The following is a 24311-nucleotide window of genomic DNA, read 5'->3' on the forward strand; positions in this document are numbered from 1 at the left end:
AAGTGGAAAACACAAGGGGAGGGAGTTGTGGTCTGCAAAAATCATCTTGTGGGGTTAAATAGAGTAGGGCTTTCTTATTTGGAAGGGATGCCTAAAAGAGAATATAGCAGGGATACATAGAGAGCATGGGGAAGGGGGGTGACTTCTTGATTTGGTTTTGGTTTGTAATCTTGGTGTTACTGTGAGACTCACAGAGCCCATTTTGTTTTCCTCATTGTCAACCTGAAGCATTAGTTTTAGTCATGACAGAAAGTTCATGATAAGCCCACAGTCCTGCGGACAAACTCATACAAGAGAGCTGTCTAATTTATTGCCTCATGCAGTAATTCATATTTCATTCCTATTTTCTATAAGATGGTATTTAAAAAGTATTAATGAGCTTATTTACAATGTCTACATGTTATGGATATCAATAAATATACAAAATACCTCCAACTGTTTTTTTTTTTATTTCAATAAAAGCAGCACTTTTAAACCCCCTTGTGAACCCTGCATGCTCCTTCCCAAAAACAGCTAATACTTTTGGAAAACTGACCAAGTGAATTAAAAGACATAAAAGTCCTCACAACTTAGCAGAGAAAGAGTATGGGATACACAGGGACATAATTCTATTTAAATTATATACTTAGCTGGTGGAGTTCCAGTAAAATTTGCATGTCCAGCTACGTGAGGAAAGAGGTTAGTAATTCCCAGTTGCAGTCACACGCTGTACCCAGGCTTATGGCTCCTGAGCGCATCCAGAAGTGCATTAGGCCCCCAAAAATGCAAAAATCACAAATCAAATATCAAAGGATTAGTAAAAAAAAAAATTAGCAAGATTTGAAGATGCCAAATTAGCCCACCAGGAAATATCAGGTGGTATTTCTGGGGTGAGAGCCCCTTTCGAGCATCGCAACCCTCCAGCTGGCAGCAGCCCTGGCCATCTTATGGGAAGTGCTAGGCCACTGGGAAAGGGTGGAGATGAGGGCTCAATCCTAACTGGGGGGCTCCTGGGGACACAGTGTCAAAATCAGGCCCTTAAATAGGGATGTAGCTGACCACAGTTGTAATACCAACATTAACAAAAACTACCTTGTTGCTTATAACTAACAGTAATCCAGAGGGACCTTGAGAGGCTGGAGAGGGGCCAATGACAAATCTGGAGCGTGGGTTTGACAAGGGCAGGTAGTGACAGGACAAGGGGGAATGGCTTTAAACTGACAGAGAAGAGATTCAGATGAGATCTTAGGAAGAATTTCTTCCCTGTGAGGGTGCTGAGGCGCTGGCACAGAGTGCCCAGAGAAGCTGTGGCTGCCCCATCCCTGGCAGTGTTCAAGGCCAGGCTGGACACAGGGGCTTGGAGCAACTTGCTCTAGTGGAAGGTGTCCCTGCCCATGGCAGGGGATTGGGACTGGATGAGCTTTAAGGTCCCTTCCAACCCAAACCATTCCATGATTCTGTGAATTTTCCTGCTTATAGAACTTGCTGGATTACAAGCACTTTCAGGTATAATGTTGCAATTCAGTGGTGCTGAATACACTGTAATACTGACACTATTTACCCAGTCCTTCTGCTTATGGAGCTATGAGCTTATAGGTACACAGATCACTGTTGCCCATTTTCATATGCATTTCATCTGTATTTGAAATTTTGCCTTTCTATGTAAAATATAGGCATAAATAATAATATTCAGAAAGAATTAATTTATTGGAAAAGTAGGCAATAAGCTCCCACAGCTGCAGCACTGATGTACATACCATCCAGCCGATCAACAGCTAACACCAGTTAATGGCTGCCATAAGAAATATGAGATATGGATCGGTCCACGGAGTAACAGATGATACTGTTCCAGGCAGGTGGCATTTTAGGCTCTAGCAAACGGATTTTAAGATTCTCAAGAGGAAGAAACACCGTATTTACATTATGCAGAACAAGTAATCTATCAACTGAGACAAAGTATTACATGATAGAATTTAGAAACAAAGGAGAGTGGCGTCCTGACTATTTCCCAATAGCCTTCCATATGGGATAGTATCACACCCGACTCTTGGGTTTCGGGCACCATCTAGAGGAAGGATTGGTATGATGCAGCAGGGAAATTAAATATTATTTTTTTTAAAAATAGCAATAAACTTAGAGCAGATCTTGTATAATACCCAGCAGCTATTTAGTTATTATTTAACAGCTCATACCAAGGGAGAAAGCTGTGTGAAGGAGTGGAAATTTGGAGATTTGTCCCACAAGACAGGATGGCAGATTCCCACAGATTCTCTGCACTCAAGCAAAGCCCATGACTGCAATTACTGCTAATTTTTTGCACCTCTCTTTTTCTAAAGAATAAATAAGCTATGACACTACATTTAATTTTTAAGTTGCTGCATTTAGAGATAATCCTAAAATAAACCTTGACTTTCCTATATCCATATTTGCTTACATAGTAACTGCATAGTACAAGGCACCAATTATTTAATTCCTGCTAAATAGCACTTCTTTTTCTACCAGTTAAGCAAAACCTTCGACTTCCTTTCTGCAACAATTACTATCCTTGTTTGCCATTTAGCTGCATATGAAAGGACCAAAATAAGCAGGATGCACATAGAAATGTGCATGGAAAATACAGAAAAAAGCTGAGAATGCTTAACTTGCTCTAGTGTTTAAACCCAAATGGATTCAGACATATGTATTCCCATCTACATTTACTGAAAAGTAAAGGTAGAATCCAGGCATACCTGCACGATTCCACTCTAAACCTCCTTTTTTTGATTTGCAGCAGCACATTTTTGTCTGGTTTGTGAAAACCTGCAATCATGTTTTCACACTATGCTAAAGCAGGTCAGAATCTGACTCACTGGGACAGTGCAACACTAAAGAAAAAAGAGAGAGACATTTAGCTGGTGTTGCAAGCTGACTATTGGGAAGTTAATTTAAATTTGTAGTCAAATTAAAGAGAGATAAACTCTGCTGACTTGCATTTACTCTCAACTGCAGTGACAGGGCACGATGGGCCATTTCGTAGCGGAGTACAGGCTGCCAGTGGCCAAGGTATGAGAAGCACCCTGAGTGCAAGCACTAGTGGAGCCTGGGTGGACCAGAAAGAGGCAAAAAGCTGAAAATCAGCTTGTTTTCAAGTGCTGAGACGTTTCTACCAAACCAAATGGGTGGAAGTGATGGGCTTTTGAATATTACTGGTTTCTACTCCTAGTATCCTTTAAAAGCTTTAATTTCTACTTATTTATTCTTTAAAGAGCAGTATGGAAAGAAACTGTTACGATCCAGCTTCTTTCTCAAAGCACCTCTGCTTCTGAATACTCCATTGTCCATTAACAACAATTACCACGCCAGTTAGTATGTTCTTCACCTCTCAGTGCCACTGCTTCTGTTGGCATTTACATAATAGAGTTCTGCTTTAGAGAAAGATGAATAAGCACAACCATAAAATCTGGCTTTCACTAGGAGATTTACTATCATCCCCCAGCATGCTGCTGCTTGGACGCAGAGGATCTGGAAAGAGATGAGTCACGGAGCTGCAAGATGCGCGTGTGGCTGCAGTGTGCTGTGGAGACAGAGCTCCCGGGGAACCAAAGCTACACTTGAGGATGGGCATTACTCAGCAGGCAGACGACTCCTTAAGGGGGAAACCCAGGAGAAGTGGGAAGAGCTATCAATCACAGTCCTTACAGCAGCCTCAGGGAATAATAAAGCAACTGGGAAAACATTAATGATAGGAAGCTGAGGTGCCAGGGAACCAGCAACATGGGAACAGGCTTGGGAGTCACTGCAGAGCAGTAAACTGCAGCCACAACGCATTGACGGAGCCCAGCCAAGGGAAGAGTTACACAATGGCTGTTTTGGGCATGACTAATGCTCTGTTTGTACTCACTGGGCTGCAGGATGCCTGTGCACCTGTACTCTGCCACACACACGCAACAAATAGTTGGGTGATTACTAACACGCTCCTTTCTTGTTGATGCATGAATCCACCTGAGCAGCAATGAGGGTGCAACATGGAGCAACATGGAGCGGCGAGGTCGAGTATCTGTAAGCACTTAGGCAAAGAGCATGGGGCGAGGCTCCTGTATGGAATGGTGTGGGAAGGACATAAGCAAGGGACAGAGAAGCTTCCTTTGAGGACATTTTCTATCCCAGGTTTTCCATTTGAGAGCCTATTTTACCTATCATAGAAATTCCCATCAGCTCTACAGGCCCCCAAAGAACAATCCTGCCTATTGTGGTGGTGCAACTTCACGTGTTGCCAACCCCAACCTCAAATAAAAGCAAATCACAGAGGATTCAGTAAGGCACCGACCAAAAGGCGCCAAGGAAAAAGGTGCCACTATATTCATAAAGAAATGTATTGGGTAACTCTTAGCACTACAACCCACCAGGACATGGTGCTATACAACATTTATGGTGCTGGGTTTTCTCTTGACACAGATTGATAGATAGTTTCAAGGTATACTATGAAACATCTTTATAAAACATACATTTTATGTGTTCCTGTCATGCATAAAAAGCTGAGCTTGCAATCCTCAGTTCTGCAGACAGGTTAGAAACACGTTACCTCTAAGGACAGCGAGTACCACCATGCTCTTTTCCTAGCTGGTAATTTGAGAACTGCAGTTTTGGACTGTCTCTCTCCCAAGAAGCACCCGTGCTGTAACTTCAGAGGCTCTGGTGTAACGCTGGGGAGGTGGGAGAGCTGTTACTATCCCTAGAACGGAGGTTTGCAGCTTGGCGAGGCGGCACCTTGTGTCTCTGTGGGTGACAAGCTGATCAATGAACCTTAAAAAAGATTCCAAGAGCGACTTTTTTATATATTTAAACTTTCATGAGCAGCTTGAGAACTTCGGAGGATGAAGAAATGAGCTCTCCACATCACCCAGTGAGCTCCTGACACAAAACAACTTCCGCAGCTGTATAAAGGGGTGGGTGAATGGAGGTGAATTATGCAGAGCAGTGGAATGTCAAGTGCTCAACTCCAGAGAGCTCCTGCACTTAGTCGGGCACCCTGAAGCACCCCGAGAAGCTTCCATCAGGAAAGACTGCATCCTGACAGCAGCAGCAGGAAGAACTCCAAAAGCAGTGCTCCACAGAAAGCCCAGTCATGCTCAAAATGAATTTATTCCTAATGTTTCAATGGCATCGACTGAGGATGATTCAGCTCTCGGTACTCAAAGCATGAAGATGAGTTGTCTTGTTTTATTTTCCAGTTATGACACTGATTGTTACACTGCCAAGGCTTGGGGAGTTCTAATATTCAATGCCAAGTATTTATGGTGGCAAACCACAATTTTATACTAAAGAATGCTGCCAATTCACTTAATATGTTTGAACAACTTATTACTAAGGTGACATAAATTTCTGGAGCTTAGACAGGATATTTTCCATCGAAAAAGTATTTGTTTCCCTTGAGAATATTGACAGCGACTGATATCGAGCCCTTTTCTCCTTGAAGAGAACATGTGCTGTATCAATCTTATTTTCAATTCCTGGATACTGGGAGCAAACAATTTTAATTTGGCTCCTGCAGCCTTCCGTCCCGTAACCTTGGCATGACCATGCCCCTCGGGGTGTAGCAGTGACTGTATGTGCTGAGGCTGAGGGCACACTGGCAACAGCCCACTTCATGTGAGCAGCACCACAGCCTGAGTATTGCAACACTCCTCAAGGCGCCCAATCCCAGGCACCCACATCTCAGTACTTTGTCTCATGCACCTTTGTCTGTTTATGGTGGATTAAACCACACAATGACCACAGCCAGTGTCTGACGGGATCCTATAAGGATGTAGGAGAGAGACTCTTCATCACGGACTGTGACGATAGGAGCAGGGGTGGTGGGTTTGAACTTAAATCAGAAGAAGTTCAGGTTGGATATAAGGCAGAAGTTCTTCCCTGTGAAGGTGCTGAGGCGCTGGCACAGGGTGCCCAGAGAAGCTGTGGCTGCCCCATCCCTGGCAGTGTTCAAGGCCAGGGTGGACACAGGGGCTTGGAGCAACCTGCTCTAGTGGAAGGTGTCCCTGCCCGTAGCAGGGGGTTGGAGCTGAGTGATCTGTAAGTCCTTTCTCAATGATTCCACGTATCTCTCAGTGCCTGCAGCTCATCACCGCACAACTGCTTCACACCTCAGACCTTCCCCTGCCTTTCCTAACGGGACCCAGTGAGCACTGCCAGCTCTTCACCTTCCCCTTCCACCCGCACAGTCCTCCACGGAACCCGCGTGGGTTCCATGTCCCTAAAGGTCCCTGCGCTTTCTTTTAACAACTAATTATTTCCCGGCCCTACGCTCCCGGCGCTCGGCTCTTCCCCTCACGGCGCCAGTCCCCGGCTCGGCCCCGCCGCCACCATCACCTCCACACCGCGCCGCCGGCCGGAAGTGCCGCATGACGCACGAGCACCACCCCGCTGCGTCACACCCGCCCCCTTCCGGCCAGGCGCTTCCGCCCCGTCCCCTCCCGGAGCCGCTTCCCCCTGTCGCGAAGCCGTGCAGCGCCCCCGTGCGGCGGGCGGCGCGCCCTGCACCGCGCTCGGCGCCTGCCTCTCGGGCCGGGATCTCTATGGGGCGACCGGCGATGCGATGAGCCCGGGCGGGAGCCGGACCGGGGCCAGCGCCGCGCACGGGCAGCGGGGCTCCTCCATGGGGGCTCGGCCGCAGTAGGAGCGGCATCTCCCCGGGGTGCGATCCGCCACCCCCCCTCCCCCTCGGGCCTCCTGAGGAGGATGGCGACGGCGGCCGCCCCGACCCAGCTCGAAGCCGGTGGGTATCGCTGGCGGCGGGGGCTGCCCTCCGCCCCGCCGGCCGCCCCCCGTTGTAACCGTGTCCGCTTCTCCCTCCTTCCCTCCCCTCCCCTCCGCAGAGCTCTACTACCTGATCGCCCGGTTCCTGCAGTCCGGACCCTGCAAGAAATCCGCCCAGGTGAGCGGGGAGCCGGGGGCTCTGGCCGGGCCGGGCGGGGACTGGACGGGCCGAGCCGGGCCGGGGCAAGGGGGCGGCAGGCGGGGGAGCCGCTGCGCTGCGGGCGCCGGACTCACGTCCTTTGTGTGTATGTGTGTGTGTCCGTGTGTCCGTCTCTCCCCAGGTGCTGGTGGAGGAGCTGGAGGAGCACCAGGTAAAGCGCCTGCCTCGGCGGGACGGACGGGGGAAGCCCTCGGGACGGGGGGGTGTCGGGGGTTGCCCTGCCCCGATGAAGCCAGCCCGGGGCTGCGGGAGACCCTGCGGGCGGCGGGCCGGGGGCAGCGGCGGAGGGGCTCCTCCCCGGGGCGGGCTGGCACCGGCGGGGGCTCCGCTCGCCGCCCGGGGAGGGGGCGCTCGGCGCGGGGCCGGCCGGGGTCTGACGGCCGCCTCCGTCCCCGTCCCTCCTCCCCTTCCCCGTCTCCCTCCCGCAGCTGATCCCCCGGCGCCTGGACTGGCAGGGCAAGGAGCACCGCCGGAGCTTCGAGGACCTGGTGAGACAACTTTCACTCCCGACTTCCCCGACAAGTTCCCCTCCTTCCCCGGCGCCGCACCGGCTGCCGTTCCCCGTGTCCCCCCCCTCCAACCCCCCTGCCAGTCCTCCCTTAGGGCTGCGCCCCACCGAGGCCGCGGCTCTCCGCCGGGCCGGGCCGCGGGGGTGCGGACGGGAGGGAAGGGGAGGCGCGGCCGGGCCGGGTGCAGGGGGGCCGCACGCACTGGGGTGGCGGCGGGGGCTGCTTGGTGCTGACTGCGACGTGCTATTGTGGGGCCGGGAGGGTTATCTGAGGGCACGTACCGGGGCCCAGCCCGGCGAATGGCGCCGCGTCTTACAACACGGAGAGCGGCGGGAGGCGATGGAAGGCGGCAGCTGATTGGCTGCGGCGCAGCGGAGGAACTGGCAGGGAGGGCGGGATGGGGCGGGGGGCGCGGGGCGCCGGTTCCCCCTCTAGACCCCCCCGGCTGCCTTGCGCGCCCCTCGCTGCTCCGCCGGGGCGGCTCCGCTGCGGCCTGCGCTGGGCCTCGGGGCGCTTCGGCCGGCTTGTGCAGCGCGGCGGAGCGCCGCCCGTGCCCCCGCCGCTTCCCGGGGCGGCGGTTTGACAGGCCTCCCCCCACCGCGCTGGGCTGCCGCCGATGGGACTGACAGGGCCCGGGTCTCTCCCCCGCCTCACCCCGGCGGGGAAGCGCAACGCGGCCAAACCCCAGCGGGCACCCGCGGGCTGGCGGAGGCCGCGGGAGCGGGTTCCTGTCATCGCCAGGCCCCGGTGACGGCGGGGGCCGCGGGCAGCGGGGGGTGTGTGTGTGTGTGTTCCGTGCCGACGTGCCGCCGGGCCCGTCGCCGGGTTCAGGGATTCCCGGCCTGCGGCGGCAGCCGGGGCCGAAACCTCCGAGCCAAGCCGGGGCGGCCGGGCCTGCTTTAATGTGTAGAAGTGTGGGTTTTAGGAAATGGTACGTTGAAACTATTAAATGCCAGTGAAATACACGGAGTAGCTGCCTTTGCTAGGTACAAACCATACGGATCTCTGTCATTGAGAAAGGTCAGTTTCCCTCTGTGCTGCCAAGGGCCCTGTGCGTGGGGATGGACGTTCTCCCTTCGCGGCCCCGAGATGCATGTGTCCGTGCTGGCCCCCCCGAGACAGCAGCGTAAAGCCAAAAGTCATTCTGGTGTGTTTCCAAAGGGTACAAATGGCCTTGTTTCCATTTCTGGGAGCTCTGGGCAATAATGTCTGCTGCTGATTTAGCATTTTGCAGTTGGAATGCGGTAAACGTACTAATAGCTTTTACAATATTGATACAATGCAGTGTGTGATCATTGCTGTCTCCTCACCTGGAAGGAGTTGAAAGTACATCCTTGCCTTTCTCATCTCGCCCAGTGCAAGGGCGATGTGGCGTTTTGACACGACTGTTGCTCCAACTGCTTTGTAGCTTGCTCAAGAGTTAGTTTTCCACTTTAGCAATGTTGCAGAAGCTCAGATACAGATGGAAGAGCTCCTTGTGCTGAGATGAGGCATTTGTACCCGCTGGCTTTCCCTTTCCGAAGTGTATTAAGAATTTAAGATGAAAGTTATGCTTCATCATACCTCTTGTGGATAATTCTGGGGCTGTGTATTGTGTGAACTGACACAGAGTAAGTACTGCATTCAATACATTTTAATGCTGAATTTACTTGAAATTTACGTGAAATCTAACTATAGGCTGCTCAGGTTTAGCTTGTGACTATTGTCAGTTTCAGAGGAAACTGACAGTATGAAGTCTGATTTCAGACACACTGGTTTTGCTTAGTCAGTTACAGTAACATGTACATTTTGCCCTTTCGTTCTATGGGGTGCGAATAGAAAAGCCTTAAAACCCTTTTTGTGTGTGTGTATGTTAGATGGCGTTGTTGAAATCATGCACTTTAAACTTTCAGAAACAGGACACAAACCCTTGTAAAGTGAGGCTTGGAATTAATGGGAAATTGCTTCTTGCTGTATAGAATTATCAAAATTAAGTATAGTATTTTTTTTCCTCTTGTCTTAAACTAATAATTCCTTTTAGATTGCCTTTTTATTTAGTATCACATACTATTATTTAGTAGTCTTTAGTGGTAATGAATGTTACTGAGTATTATTTAACTTTTTATTATGATTTACAGTAAGGAAGAGAACTATAAATGAATCATTACAGTGAGGCAGGTTGATGCTGGGTAGGAAGAACTGAGCTCCTCTCTATTAATCACCAGACTGAAGCTTTCACTGTTGAGGATGGCTGGTTTTTCCCCTCATTGCTTAGGCTCTGATGTATTTGGAATTTGGACCTTTGGTTGCATATGATTGTATATTAACCTGAACTACTCGACTTCAGGACTAGCTAGATGTCTGCATGTTGTGTTTAGAACAAAGCCAGGATTGTGAAGAACACAGATAACTCTGAACGTAGTTTGAATTATCTCAGGCACATAGTGAACCAAAAATAAATTACAGATGCTAGCAGTTGGAGGTAAAGTTTTTTCTACCCATTTCTCCCTGTTGAACACTTCCAGACAGAAAACCATATTCAGTTACAATCTCTGCCCAGTGTTGCAACTACGCTGGCCAGGCAGTTGAACCCAATGAGTTTAGAGAAGCCCGACTTCTTTGTTTGCTTGCCCAATATTCTGCTTTGGTGAATCTGACAAAGTATTTCTTGTTCTAATTGCTGATGTTTCAACTTTGTTTTCCATTCTCAGTTTGACTATTCAGGTTGGCGTTGGTATGTTTCAGAGAATACAGCGATACTCTTGCCATTGAGAATGTTGTTACTGCTCTTTTGGAAACGGTAAAGATGTAACAACCGAATCTCCTACTAGGTGGCTTGTATCTCAGGAATGTTTACTCCCACTTCACTCCAGCTTTTAGTCAAGGTCTGCAAACTCTCTGTTGAGATTTCTTTTTCTTTTTTTTTTTTTATTTGAACTTGGTCTTTTACTTTAAATGTCAGGTACCACAAGGCAGAAGAGTAATTCAAAACACACTAAGAAGAATCGCACCTAGCGAGCAAAACCATGCAGAGAAGACTCGCTTATGTGTGTTTGTGTTCCCTTTGTCTTTTCTCCTTTTTTTACTCCACACATTTCCACTGTGGAGTACTTTTTATGTGCAACATGTGGCTGCCTGTCTAAGTAATCATCCAGGTGTACCCCGAAGCGGGTTTTACTTTGTTATTGGCTGCTGGTGGTCTTGAGGCATGAAACATGTTTGTAAAGGGGAGGGTCCTCACTCTCCTTATAGAAGGCCTGAAGTATGTCAAACTTGCACACAATTAGTACACCTATTTTAAATTAACCATGGCCATTCAGTGTGGAGTCAGCTGTTGCACAGATGAGTCAAGCTGAACCAACTGAGACTATCAGAATAGTCTCCAGTGGACTGCTGTTTGAAATTATCTCTCTTTATTCCTGATAAAGATGACTGGCTCTGGTCTGGTTTTCAAGAACTTTTTGATAGGCTATCTCTTCTGGCTCAGCCTGGTTTGGTCTTTGTGCTGAAGATAAGTATAATTTCAGGAAAAACAGAAAATCAGCTATTGTTTGGCAGTGTATTCAAGTGGAGAATTTGCATCCTTGAACGGCTGTGCTGGTATGGAACAGCTTATGGGATTTGGCTCTGAGTTTCTGCCCTGCCCATCTGCATTGATTTAAAACTAGTCCTGAGTCCGAGGTGCTGTTATTTATAGATACCACCAATCCCGCATTAGCAGAGAAGAGATGTTACGGTTTTGTCACCTCAGGAAAATGTCATCTGGCAGTATGGTAGTTCCAACCTGTTCTCTCTGGGGAATCTGATAATGGCTTTTTAAATTCATGTCTATTTGCATACTGTTGACATCTTGTGCAAGACCAGTATCCGAGCTCCTTTTTGCTGAGATTCCATATTTGAGGTCTTGAGTGATTTCCTGCTTGTTCAGCTTGATCTTCTTGGTCTCCTCTGCTGCCTTTTTGATACAGTCGTCAATTGATTCTTAATTGATTGTTATTTTGGCAAACAAGGGAAGTGTCATACGACTGCCTAGAGGTTAGAAATCTGCTGCTGCTGCACAGCTGCCCACAGGGGACTGGCTACGGCAGAGCCTTCGAAGGTCTGCGTTGCAGCCTGCGTTGCTTCCATTATGCAGGTCTTGCGTCAAATTTAGTCTGTGCTTTGAAGCAATGTTTCACTGGGCTTCCCAAAAGAGATATTTCAGAGCTAACTGGTTCCGATCACTGGGAAGACAGGCATCTTATTATAAGTAGTAATTACAACGAGTCATTTTTGTTTGTTTCCTCTGTACTGAAACCTTCCTTGGAGGAGAAATTGTCAGCAGTCATACCAGGGGGTTTTGTTTGTTTGCTTCTGGGATCAACGAGCTTCTTGCCTGTCTTCTTAGCTGTCCAGTGAGAACCCTTTGCCCAGTAGTCTTTGATGTTACATGTTAATGCTTCCAGCAACAGAAGCATGAACACATTTAGGGGTACAACTTTCTCCTAGCCCTGACGTGACTTCACTAATAGTTCTTTACTTGGAGCTGCTTATCACTGTAGCAACTTATTTCCATACTGGTTCAAGCAGTCATTGCTGTGTTACATTCGCCCGGGCTTGTTTATGTAGATTTGTTTAAAAGAATGAATTAATTTACTCAATTCTTGAAAGTTTTTAGATCCAGAAGGCCTGTATGGTTACCGTGTCTGAGAACTCTTCTGTGTTACTGTGGCATTCTTGTGCTCTCACATGTTAACCATTATAGGGTCTTTCACATCTTAAGGCAACAAAATGTTTTTCCCTTCACAATTTATCTCAGGGTGCAGAACTTGCTCTCACTTAGCACGTTTTCAGCTCTTCTGCATTATTTTAAGACACACTTTGAAAAGCTCTTGTAAAGCATATTTTTGGCCTGTATTACTTGTCTCCAATTTTTTTTGAGTTTTCTAAAATATTTTCTAATATTCTAAAAAAATATTTTCCAATGTATTTGAGGAGGTGATAATATCCTTGTACGGGGTTTGAACTAGCACGCTCTCAAAGGTGCGCCTATAACTGATGCTGTGCTTTGCCTTTTTCCATCCTTCTTTCAATGAAAATCTGATTTGGGAGACATTGTTTCTCTCAGCTGTATGTTTGCAGCTTCATATTTTGGAAAGATGCTTAAAATCCATTTACAGCTATGTCGTGCAGAGGTGAAAGAAAGAATTTTTGTTTCAAGTTCTTTTGGGAACCTGAAAATAGAATTGCTTGTTTTGCACTGGGCTGTGGTTTAAGCATTTTATCTGGAAATTATTATGGAAAAAAATTCTCCAGGAGAATTTGCTGCTCTTGCTGCCTGCTTTGGTAATAACAACAGTGATAATATTCAGATTAAGGGTCACTTATTTGGGCTCTTCTGGCTTGTAGAAACATGAAAATGTGCAGGGAAAGAAGTGTGATACAGCCTTTCCTCTGTAATGTGGCACGATTCTGATTGCAGGTGGCAAATCTGGTGAGTAGGGTGTGTTAATAAAGCGTATGGTCACTTCAATGTGTGCCTGGTCTGTGCAATGTGCTCCACATTAACTGTTGCTTAGAAAAGTTTACAGTCTAATAAAACTGTGTACTAAAATCTAGATGCCTCAGCAGCTCGCTTGTGCCGATTTAACTCTGGCTCCATGGTGGATTTGCCAACTTTTCTGGTCTGGGCTCTGATCAAGCAGATGTCTGGTATCCTGAGCTGCTTAACGTCTGGATGTCCCAGGCAAATTACCACCAGGCATGTGCAGATAACTGCCACATGCTCCATCAGTCTGGCGCATCCATCTTTCATATTTGAACGCTGGCCGGTCTGTGCATGTGTTGATGTTCTCTCTCTTTGCTATTCCTTATAAAACTGTGGCTTAACCTGCGGATCTTTAAGCAACAAAGTCCCTTTCCATTTCTGAGTAGAGGCACCGAGCTAACCAGTACTGCTTGTTGCATAACTTCTGCTCTGTCTCCACGGTAGGCTATTTGCTGCCAGGCTGAATTCGGCACCTCTCTCTAGACAGAGAACAGCAGCAATACTTCAAAAGGAGCATGCTCCTGAGTGAAAGGGGAAGTGTTTTGCTGCATGACACTAGGAGAATGGTTTGGACTTTTATATTTCCAAAGAGAGTGGTATGGCTTGGTTTTTTCCCTACTCTAGAAGTGTAAAATTCCACAGCTTCTGGATTGTTTGCTCTCTTTCTTTTAAATCCTTTAATCTTGGTAAATTGTTAGAATTGGCAGTTGTGGACTGAGAAGCATGCAACTAATTATCAGAGATGTGAAAAAGGATTTCATACTCAGATTTTATTAAATTGAAGATTCTCTCTTTAGAATTGCCTTTGTTTCAGATCCTTTCAGATCTCTTACATACTGAAGGGAGGCTAGGGCAAGATAATAAAATATTTCATCTCATTAACACGTTCATAATATTACAGAAATGAGTAAGAAGAATAGGCAAATACAAAAGTTCAGATAATCCTTTTATCTTACTTTGACTTCTGTAATATCATGTAATTTAGAATAAAAGACATTGTAAATGACAAAGTAACTTACAATGGGAAGGTACTAATGCAAGTTTGGAAGTCTATGATTTTTCTGGGAAAAAGAAATGAAGTTAGAATGGCTGGAGGAACTGGGTCAGTGCAAAGGAGCATTTATGGGGCATCATTCCTTGATGCTCACAGCATGAAAAGCAATGAAATGGGACTACATTAGTGTATTCCTTGGGTTTATTGTTCCTGCAGAGCTGCGATTCTTGTTTCCATCAGGCGGCCAGACACTAACACTCAGTGACTGAAAAGATGTGTGGAGAAGCCTGACTCTCTTCTGTCAGTTTCCATCAAATTGGAAGAGTTTTCAGTTGGGTTTAGTCAAATAATAATTTGTGTATATGATTAGAAAAGCCTTTCATTTTTGTGGGTTATTTTGGTTAAAATCTGATTTGGGGCATGGGGTTGATCCTGCTTGTGATGCAGGTGGTTGCATTATACAAGGCGTGACTCACTGCACTGAGCCCGTAACACCACTGCTGTTGCCCAATTGGAGTGAACGATTTCCCAGTAACATGTAGTAATGATCTGTTTGATGACATAGTTCAGTGAACAATGTTTTGGCAGCAGGTTGGAGTGAAATACCTTTTCCTCCTTCCCGATGCATGCCGCTCCCTTTGGTGTGCCGGGGCAGGAGCTGGGCATATCCTTGGGTCTCAGTAGGCAGGATACCTGGGCCTATCTGATGATGCTTTGCTGTGGAAAGAGGTGGTCCTGTTCCTTGCTTTCCACCAGCCCTGTCCCTTCTGTGAATCACAGTCAGCTTTGCTAAGCCTGGCAGAAAACCTTTTCCTTCTTTTGTCCGGTGAGCGTTCCTAGCCAGGGGAGCCAAAACTGCTCTCTTTGTAGTAGACGAGCACTGGAGCTGATCCAGAGTGGAGCTTGGTCATGGTTTTAACCAGACTGGGGAATCATCCTAGGTCACTGCAGCTGCACAAAAACCTGTTCCATGCCACTGGGAGGGAACTGCATGGGCAGTGAGTACTTACAGCCCTGTATTGGCCTGTGACTGGCCACATTTGAAGTGGTCATGTAGGAGAGAGGGGAGTGTGCAGGCATATGCCTGCTATTATTTCTTTACAAAGAACACTCTTCTGGCCCTTTCAGGTCAGCCTTAGTGTTATTTGGCATTAGTTTGTGGCTTGGTAAACCAAAAGAAACCCCTGGTTTATGACCATCTCTTTTATCATAATATTGCAACAGAAAGTTGGAATAGTTCTAATACAACTACTTTTTCCGTTGTCAATCACAGGTACTTAAAAGCCGAGTGACCTGTTACTGTTGATCTTTAAAAAGGAGATAGATGTAGCTGCATTTCTTGTGTTGAAGGAGCTAAATAAGCTCTGATGTTGAGATTTTCGTGCCAGCTAGTAAATGCAGTAAAACTCAGGCAAGTGCAGGACATTCTGGATAATGAGGCGCAGTTTATTTGCTATTTGAACAGACTGTTGGAAAAACTATTGTCTCTGTCTAAAGGGAAAGAAGAATGTTCTCTCGACATTATGAATTAGGAGCCTACACATGTGGGTCTTAAAGATACCTACTCCCAGCAGCTAAAAACTGGAGACTGGCTGTTGCTTTTAGAAGAATGCTTAGGGCTTTAGGCTTTAGCACATGTGCTTCTTACAGTAATGTGTGTCTGGCAAGAGTGTTTCAGCTAAGCAAGAAATGTGAAAAGAATGAACTGGAGGGTAAAAAAGGCTTAAAAAAAGTCAGGAAAAACATCCTATTCTTTGTTTGATCAGAGAACTGCACTGAGTACACAGTACTACTCTGAATTGCAGGGATTTGTGTTATTAAGGGATATCCTAAATTACAACTGTAGCTGCTACCATCTGGAATTTCTGGTCTGACTTTTTCAACATTCCATGTCACTTTAAAAAACATCTTTGGTATAATTAATTCTCAGGGGGCTTTCAGGGGTTTTAGACTTGATTTCAGTAACTTTAACACTTGAATACGAACCAAACAAAGAAATACCAGTAGAAGCAAGAGTAAAACCATTTTCAAACATCTGCATTGTTTGTATGTTTAGGTGGCTGTCAATGCACACATCCCTCCAGATTATCTTCTTAGGATCTGTGAGAGACTTGGACCCCTTTTAGACAAGGAAATCCCACAGAGTGTCCTAGGTGTGCAGACTTTGCTGGGCGTCGGGCGCCAGTCTCTACTGAGGGCAGCAAAAGGTAAGATTCTCAATTTATGCGTGCTTGATTTTTATTTTAATGATCAAACCCCCTTTTGTTTCAATTCATATTGTGGTATCTGTATGTGTTTGCATGAACCCTGGTTTGTCTCCTGTGCTTGTCAGGTTTTTTGTTGTACTGTTGCTAAAGTGCAGTTATTGCTGGTCCTGTTACATACGTGAAAATGCCACTTAGGAGCAGCTCTTGCTTACAGTTGCCTGATGTAGTTACTTGCTTCTTTGCCTCCCTCCTTAGCACATTGAACTGGTGTTTGTGTAAACGATGTGATGAACTGGCCTGGATCCATTTGATCCATCTGAAAAACAGCCTTTTTTTTTTTATATATACATACACACATGCCTGAATCTAAAATAACCCAGCAGTCTGTATTTTTTGCTGGGCTATTTTTCAGGCTGATTTGTTCCATTTGTTCCATTATTCAATTCCCTGGCTGTGTGGACTGGTGTATCAGGTTGAAGGGCAGGATGGCATCTGGGGCAGCATTTAGGGGGTGGGAGAAGGTAAGACTGATTCAGTGATAATTCCTGCTTGTCCTTGCTTAAAGTTAATTTGAACCAAAGCCTCCATTCCTTTCATGAACAGAGCACCAGTCCTGTTCTTTTTGAAAAACTGCTCTGCTTGAGATAATGATCCTGAGAGCACAGTTTTGTGTTATAACTAAACAGATCTAAGAGCCATCTGCTATTGAAAAGAGTGGTTCCTCCCTTCCCTCCTCACTCCATGCTGCTGCCACTTCTTCCCTGTAGGAGCCAGAACTTACTTGATGCTGTGATGTGCTGATTCAGAGAGCTAAAATGTTCTAAAATTTGTTATTGCTGTTGTAGTGAATTAAATGAGCTCATGGAAGGATCAGAGTGCTGGAGGTGACACAGGCAGCAGGAGCATTCTTCTGGGAGAGGAGGAGGGATGGGGGAGCAGGACCTTCCTGTTTCAGTGGCAGTTGAGCACTTAATTTACCTCATCCTCTGAAGTCACACTGTGATGCTAACAAGGACTTGTGGCATTCTGCTGATCCCTTGGATATCACCTGGAGGGATGTGCCGTTTGCAAACACATTTCCTTACGCAAAGTTTGGGCCCGAGTCTTGTTTTGCCTATGCTGTGCTATAACTGGGTGGAGAATATCGGGTTTGCAGGGAGGCCTCCACAGAACCATTTGTTCATTTCATGTTCAGTTTGTGTCTTAAAACAGAGAGAAAATAAACATTTTTGTGCAGGGAAACACAAGTTTATTAGGTGAATTAGGGGACAGAGGCTAGATGAATCACTGAAAGAAGTAGTGCTTCCTAAGCCATGTGATAAAAAATGCCTTGCAAAAAGATTTCTGCTAGATTTGGGGTGTGATTTTTTTTCCCTTCAGAAAAAGGTGCTGTGACATTGTGCCATTTGGTGTGTAAACACACTCAGTAATATGAAAGAGCTTACTTTTTCAAAGTTGACATACGTGAATTTCCACTCCCCCTAGTTGTATATCGGTATGAAGTTTCCATTTACCATTAGTATTTATGGCTATTTTGATCTATTATAGAAAGCATGAGTGCTGTTTTTAATGTGTAGCATTGTAATGATCTGTGATACAGTTAGGGTTTTCATCAGAAGGTACTCTTGGGTGTCTGTTTGAGTCATGGGAGCGTGTGCACTTCATATTCAGGGATCTAAATGGTGATACACAGATCCGCCAATCTGTGGCACTGTCCTTCTGTTTCCATCCTTACTCACCGTGGAAGCTCATTTCTCTCCTTCCAGATGGCCAGAAATGGAAGAAGTCCAGGTCTAATTTCTGAGGCACTCTGAACAGTCTCAGAAAAATCACTATTGTTCTAGAGAGGAGGCTCGCTGAGGCCAGTTGGCAGCAGAGAGCTGGAGAGTCTTTAGAGAAAACAGTCTTCATTTTAAAAACAATGTTTTTTGGGGGGTGGGGTGCAGAGGACAGCCTGAAAGGAGGGCATATTGCCACCAACTGCAGCAAAACACATTTATAGGAAAAAAAACAAAACCCCAAACCTCTTACTTCTGCCACTTTCAGGGAGCAAATGTATGTGTGTATTCTCAAATGTACAGTTCATAAGGAAAGGTCCTGTATGTGTTGGGATTGCAGGAGGGCTAAAAACATACTGCAATTCAGTCCTGCCTCAGTACTGTGAGCACCTATTGTTTTCATTTTCTTTCCATCAATTTAGACTCCCTGCTCACCAAAAGGAAGCCAAAATAAGATGAAATAATTTACACTTGTATCACTTAGGAACTAGAAATCAGAGTAGCAATCTTCTGTAAGTGTTAGATTTCTGACAAACTACTTAAAAAGACAAATCTTATTTTGGGATGCTGGGAGTTGTGCTTGATGCTCTTGATTCTAAGAAGAATAAGTCGGTTGGACCCAGTTTGGCTGATTGTTTCACTAACCCACTGTTAATCTTGCTGGTACAGACTTCAGACATACGCTATGGAAAGGATCTGCATTTGCGGCTCTTCACAGAGGCCGGCCTCCAGAGCTACCTGTAAATTATGGGAAACCACCAAACGTGGGTGAGTTTTGAAACCTACATAAGGTGTTTTTTCCTTCTCTGTATTTTTGTTATTGTTCCAGCTGAAAGTTACTCTTGCTGACTGAAACACCACTGTGGGCTTGCATTAATGGCTTCTTTGACATTTCACCATAAATTAGTCTAAAAGAGGTTTCTCACTGACAATAGAATAACCCTTTCTGTGTTATTCAGGCTTGGATCTTCCCTCATGTGTGTTCACATGTTAAAACGTTGTGGCCACATTGAAAAGCTTTGCATGTTAACTTCCTGTTCGGAGGGCAACATGCTTGAGGATTTTTTTATGATACATGTACATAATCTGTACATATGCTCATAAGATTGAACAGGCATGGTAACAGGAGCATGGAGACAATCTTTTCATTTAGGAATCTTAGCCAGAACAAAGCGCCTGGCTCCCAGGGAACTTTCTGGACTCGAGCATTCATTTTAGTTTGATTATGACAGAAAACAGACTGCTTGCAACATCCCTCTCCAAAAAGGAAGTAATCACCAAACCTACATTTGGGTTACTTCAGTGTTTCAGTTAGATGAAGAACTTGTATAAAACTCAGATATATATATAGGCATTCAGCTTACATATCATCGCAGAGCTTCTCTGTTTGCTTAAACTGAAAAGTGTTTTCTTTGTATGGCCTGAACTTGCATTAATTATTTCTATAGCAAACAAATTTGATTCTTGTAGGCATAAATAGAAGTCCTGTGGGTCATGATGAGTTTCTTTTTAGGGTATTTTATCTCTGTTTACTGTGTGTTTATGCAAACGTAGAAACTTCTCCAGGTTTGTTAGGAAATCCATTCATGTATGTTTCTCTCATCCCTTTGTTGATGTAGGGATGATGATGGCAGTCTTTGATTTCTGCCATGTCTGTTCTATTTGTGCTTCTGCACTTTCTCTCTCATTACTAAAAATTAATCCTTGTCAGACACGAAAGTGCCAAAGCCCAGGCTGTTTGTGGTTGAAATCGATAGCACGCTTTGCATAAGGTCTGTGGTGGCGCGGCAGCAGTGTGACGGAATAGCAGAGTTAATTACAGGTCTTCTGTATGAAAGAGGAATGGCTATTTGCCTGGAACTAGTGCATAGGGAGCTGTTGCATTAGTGCTTTTCCTGCTTTTGTCAGATAATTTATGAGTCATACTGTGGACATTAAAAAAAGAAAATTGTTTCCATATATTAGTATGGTTACTTCTGTACACATCTACGTATTTATACTTCCTGACTGGTTCTGCAGTTACTTTACTGTTAGCAGTTGGGCTGATGGATTGCTAATAGGCTAACCTATTTATTGCATACACTCGGCTTCTACAGTTGTATTTCTGTAAGGACTTCTGGATCAATTTTTTCATGAGAGGAGAATCAGAGTGTGTGATTTTGGAATATGCAGTATTATTAATGAACCATACTAGCAGATTGGACTTCAGCATTTACTGTCATGGCAAAGGTCTGTGCTGCTTGCTTGGTGACTATTTAGTGACTTAGCGAACAGGATGATTTGTTGGGTTTGTGTTTTCCTATGAATTGTTTTGGGTTTTCTTTAAGAAATGCAAAGGTGCTTGCAAAGGGTGTTTTATAGCCAGAAATTAATTTTTATAAGTATTGGTTCCTGGAAGAATACAGTCTCCTTGGTGTAATTGTGAATTCCCATACTGTGCTGGCTTAGTCAGATTGAGTTCTCTGGAATTAGTTGCTGAAGTAGTTGGGCTGAAGAAATAGACACCCATAATAATGTGTGTTCATGAGTGAGACATAATGATTGTGTAATTGCCTGCGTAGACTCATAAATAAGGTGCAGAATGAGCAGCTAAAAGTATTCTTATATCACTTCCCTCCCAGTTGGAAGAGTTGGCAGCTGCAGTGGTTTGCCTTTATCTGGTTGAGGTTGGGATGGGACTTTGTGATCTGTACTCCAAAGGAGAAGGTCATGCACAGTGGAACCAGAGCAAGAAATCATTGTTGCTCTTTTCCCAGCATGTTTGTGCAGAGCTGGAATCTTCTGGCTGAGGGTGTCTTAGAGAAAGCACTAAGTTGTGGAGTCATTCTCAGGAACATGTTGTCTGTTGGGTCTTGGAGGTCTGTGGTGATCTGCTGGGGGAGGAGAGGAAGGGAAAGTGCTGTCAGCTCTCTGCTGCTGACAGGGTAACACAGTGAATACAGCGAGGGTGGTCTTTTAGACTGTTTCTTTGCAGGTTTTGCACTAGTGGTATGTTTAGGACTCCCTTTGTGCTTTTCCGGTCAGAAAGGTGGCAGATTGGTTGTCCAGCACCTCAGCAATGGGAGTTATTCACCTGTGATACACATATTTTGTATACGTATTTTTTTTTAATAGGACTTCAGTTTTGTCAGGCCTTTTTTTTTTTTTTTTTTTCCTGCAGGCAACACAGAGCAGACTAAAAAGAAGATGGTTTTCCCTCTTTAGTTGATTATTAGAGGTATTCTAACCTGAGCAAGAAAATCTTTAGGTGGCTATCTGTTGTTAGTGAAAGTAACACAAAATTTGGAACCAGAAAGTTCATAGCATAGTCTCAATGAGCAAGCATTTCAGCTGTATGGAAATGTGCAGTCAAGGTGATCCAGCTACTTTAGAGCTGCCAAATAGCAGTGCTCTGTTGAAGTCAGAAATTGATGATGTTTCTCTGCTGTAAATTTGCTCCGTGAGGTCAGCAGCTATGAAACCTGGAACACTTTGTTCTTTTGGTGCTTTTCCTGGGTCTAGCTGTCTTTGTGGCCACATCCACTCTCTGAGAAGATGTTTTGCATGTGTGAGCCAAATGTGTTTATTTTCCAGTCTTCTTATTGGTACCCAATCTTTGTGCTTGATCCAGCCCTACAATGGGGTTGGAGCCTGCTCACCACATGTCCTGGCTATGTAAAATGTTATGTCCTCATTCTGAAGTTACAGTGCTTATTTCATAAAATAGTATGATGTGAAGCCATCACCCTTAATGCTGGAGAAACTACTTTTAAAACAATATTTGTACCAGTATTCTGTTTTCTATTTTTGCTTGCAAAAAGCGGAGTGAGGCAAGGGTTTATAGGGAGAGGAAGGATTCAAGCAGTTTGAAAACTGCTGCAGCTAGAGGACTTTGTCCGTACTGAAACGTTTTCATTCCTTCTCAAGTTGTGACTTAATACTGCAATTTGTGATGTCTGATGATTGCTTTTTAATTTTTGTTAACCACTGATGGGTTATTGGTGAAGGGTTTTGGTTTTATCCTTCCTAGGTGAGCTTTTTTGCAAGAGTTTTGCACGAAACTGTGGTGTTACCCCTAGTAGACTGGATTGTGATTTAAGTATTACTGTTGTAGCGCATGTGTGATTTCTCTCTGCCCCAGCAACTGTGCCTGTACTTGCACTAAGGACTGTAATGCTCACTTTTAATGTTAAAATAACATCAATGCGGTTATTACAGCTTTTCCTGGCAGGGCATAGTGAGGGGGTAGAGTTGGCAGCTGTTGTGCCCAGTGTGTTGTGAAGTACAGCAGCTAATTTGATAGTTTGCTGAAAGTTTTTAGGGCTACTCTGTTGCTAATTCTGTGTTGGATTTGTTCGGGGTTTTTTTTTCTAAATGCTTTTAGGCCTTGTGAGTACAATAACTTCAGTGTACTGAAGAAAGCAAAATTCACAGGGATTTTTGTCATGTGTAGGTAATTCCCTGTTTAGACATTGTGTATTAATCTTCTACCAACAAATATAAGAACTGAAATTGGGGATGTTTGTTTGGTTTTGTGGGGAGTCTTTTACTTTGCAGTCCTTTGAAGGCAGTGATAGTTTGAAGACAAAAATCCCAATTCCAGCTTTGTGTGTGTGGCGTACGTTTCTGATATATCCGAAGCATTTTTATAGGGAGGATCAGATATATTAAGTACTTGCTGCCTTTTGTTTGAAGGTGCTGTTGCTTTGGTGAAGATGGTGCTCCTTAGGGCACAGAAATAGTTCTGTATTTCTCTGAAACTTGTGATTGAAGCATTTCATAAGCAGAGCCTTTTTGTTTTTTAATTATCCATGGGAGATTGAAGAGCCCTGTCCCCACTGTGGAAACAGGGAAGTGGACACAGAAAAAGGTGAAATTCACTTTCACATCCTCTGCAGCTGAACTGATTGCAAGTTTGGGAATTGACCGGAAAAGTTAGGTGCCAAGTGCCACATGAAAGGCTGTGTGAGTGAGTTAGGTGCTGTTTGTTATACCTTTTAGTATTTCCTTGGTGTGATTTACAGCAAACAGCAGTGCTGTATTTTCAGGATTGCATGGAAATGCTGTAGTACGCAGAAGGTATTGAGATTATTGGGAATAGTTTGAAATGCAGGCATACCTTTTTGATTCACACAGTCCTTTGTGTGGTTAAAAATAATCTTCAAAGGCATTTGAAATTGTTGAAAGGCAAATACACTGTTATTATATATTTAAATGTTTTACGCATTGAAAGGCACAGCAGAATTACCGTATCCCTAAATGATTGCATCTCTCTGTTAATGTATCAGTGTCCACAGTGTGGGGGAAAGAGAGGTTTAATATTTTTAAGAATTTAGCTTTAGACTGGCACATTTAAATAGTAAATAAAATGATGCGTAGCCAATCTGACAACGTTTATCACTATGGCATATCCGTACTCTCCTGTGAGAGGCGGAGAAAAAGGGTTAGAGATTTCCTTTTTCCTTTGCAAGGGGAGCCAGTTTCACTTAACAGCTCCTGTATAATATCAGGTATCAGTTGAATCGTAGGTAGATAGTAAATTAATTTGGCTTAGTGTTTTGCTTTTTTAGCACAGCTGAATATGTGTTTTTACGTGAAAAACAAATATTGACTGAAGGTGAGGTCACGTTGGGAGCCTGATGACTTTTGCAAGCATCTACACCTTTTATGCAGCTTATTTTTTTTTCTTGTATGTAGCTTTTCAATTGCACTGAGTGATTAAAAATAGTCCAAATTTCAGAGCAGAAAACTGGGAAATAAGGAGACTTTTGTAAATCTGGAAACTATTTTCATTGCCAGTTTATTTCTCTGCTTGTGTATAAATTCTTCAATCATAACTTTACAGGCGGGTGTTATGGGGTAGTAACCCTTTGAAATGATGCTTTTTGACTTTGTTTATTTTTGTTAGCATATTCCATAAATATTTTTTCGTGCAAATAGGCAATGATATGGTCATATAATTAAGAAAATGGGTGAAGTTCTTCACTATACTTTTAAATTAAAGGATTGAAAGGCACTGAAGAGCTTCTTGCTACCCTGGTGAAGCCCTGCCTAATTCAATGTGCAGTAAACAAGATAAGGGGTTCCTTCAGGGAGCTGCTATCGCAGGGACTCACAGAACCAACCAATACAGCAATGCTGCGTCTTTAAGTTCCATTGGAAAAAATTCTCAAAACTTTAAAATCAGAAGTTCAAGTGGTATAAATTAGGGTACGTAAAATGAAATACCACAGATGATCTCAAATTATTCCTAAAATCAAAGATTAGAATTAGGATTTTTCTGTATTCTGTAGCCGCAGAACAGTGATCTTCATGTGGTGGTGGCATGTCCCAGCAAAGGCACATACGTACCTCTTTTCTCCTTTTCTTGCCTAGTGGAAACATTATAGTCATCATGAGTGAAA

General features: G+C 44.6%; 1 protein-coding gene and 1 long non-coding RNA gene across 8 annotated transcripts in view; one reads left to right on the plus strand and one right to left on the minus strand.

Annotated features, from left to right (window-relative positions):
• Nucleotides 1–1974: 1974 nt before the first annotated feature.
• Nucleotides 1975–7239, minus strand: LOC115612973. Its single transcript, XR_003993217.1, has 2 exons — nucleotides 6845–7239; nucleotides 1975–4761 (listed from the first exon to the last, which is right to left on the minus strand). It is a non-coding gene; the product is annotated as an uncharacterized LOC115612973 (long non-coding RNA).
• Nucleotides 6503–24311, plus strand: part of BRWD3 (bromodomain and WD repeat domain containing 3) — a 57059-nt gene continuing 39250 nt past the window's right edge. For 4 of the 7 annotated variants that reach the window (XM_030497910.1, XM_030497912.1, XM_030497913.1 and 1 more), the window contains exons 1-6: nucleotides 6512–6733; nucleotides 6834–6892; nucleotides 7056–7085; nucleotides 7363–7422; nucleotides 16000–16150; nucleotides 18598–18696. In XM_030497910.1, coding sequence (XP_030353770.1) covers nucleotides 6697–6733; nucleotides 6834–6892; nucleotides 7056–7085; nucleotides 7363–7422; nucleotides 16000–16150; nucleotides 18598–18696 — 436 coding nt within the window. In that variant the 5' untranslated portion in view covers nucleotides 6512–6696. Of the gene's footprint in view, nucleotides 6734–6833; nucleotides 6893–7055; nucleotides 7086–7362; nucleotides 7423–15999; nucleotides 16151–18597; nucleotides 18697–24311 lie in introns of all 7 variants that reach the window. The other 3 variants (XM_030497915.1, XR_003993215.1, XM_030497911.1) reach the window with 3 other exon arrangements.

This window comes from Strigops habroptila, chromosome 9, assembly GCF_004027225.2.
Source record: "Strigops habroptila isolate Jane chromosome 9, bStrHab1.2.pri, whole genome shotgun sequence".
Taxonomy (NCBI): domain Eukaryota; kingdom Metazoa; phylum Chordata; class Aves; order Psittaciformes; family Psittacidae; genus Strigops; species Strigops habroptila.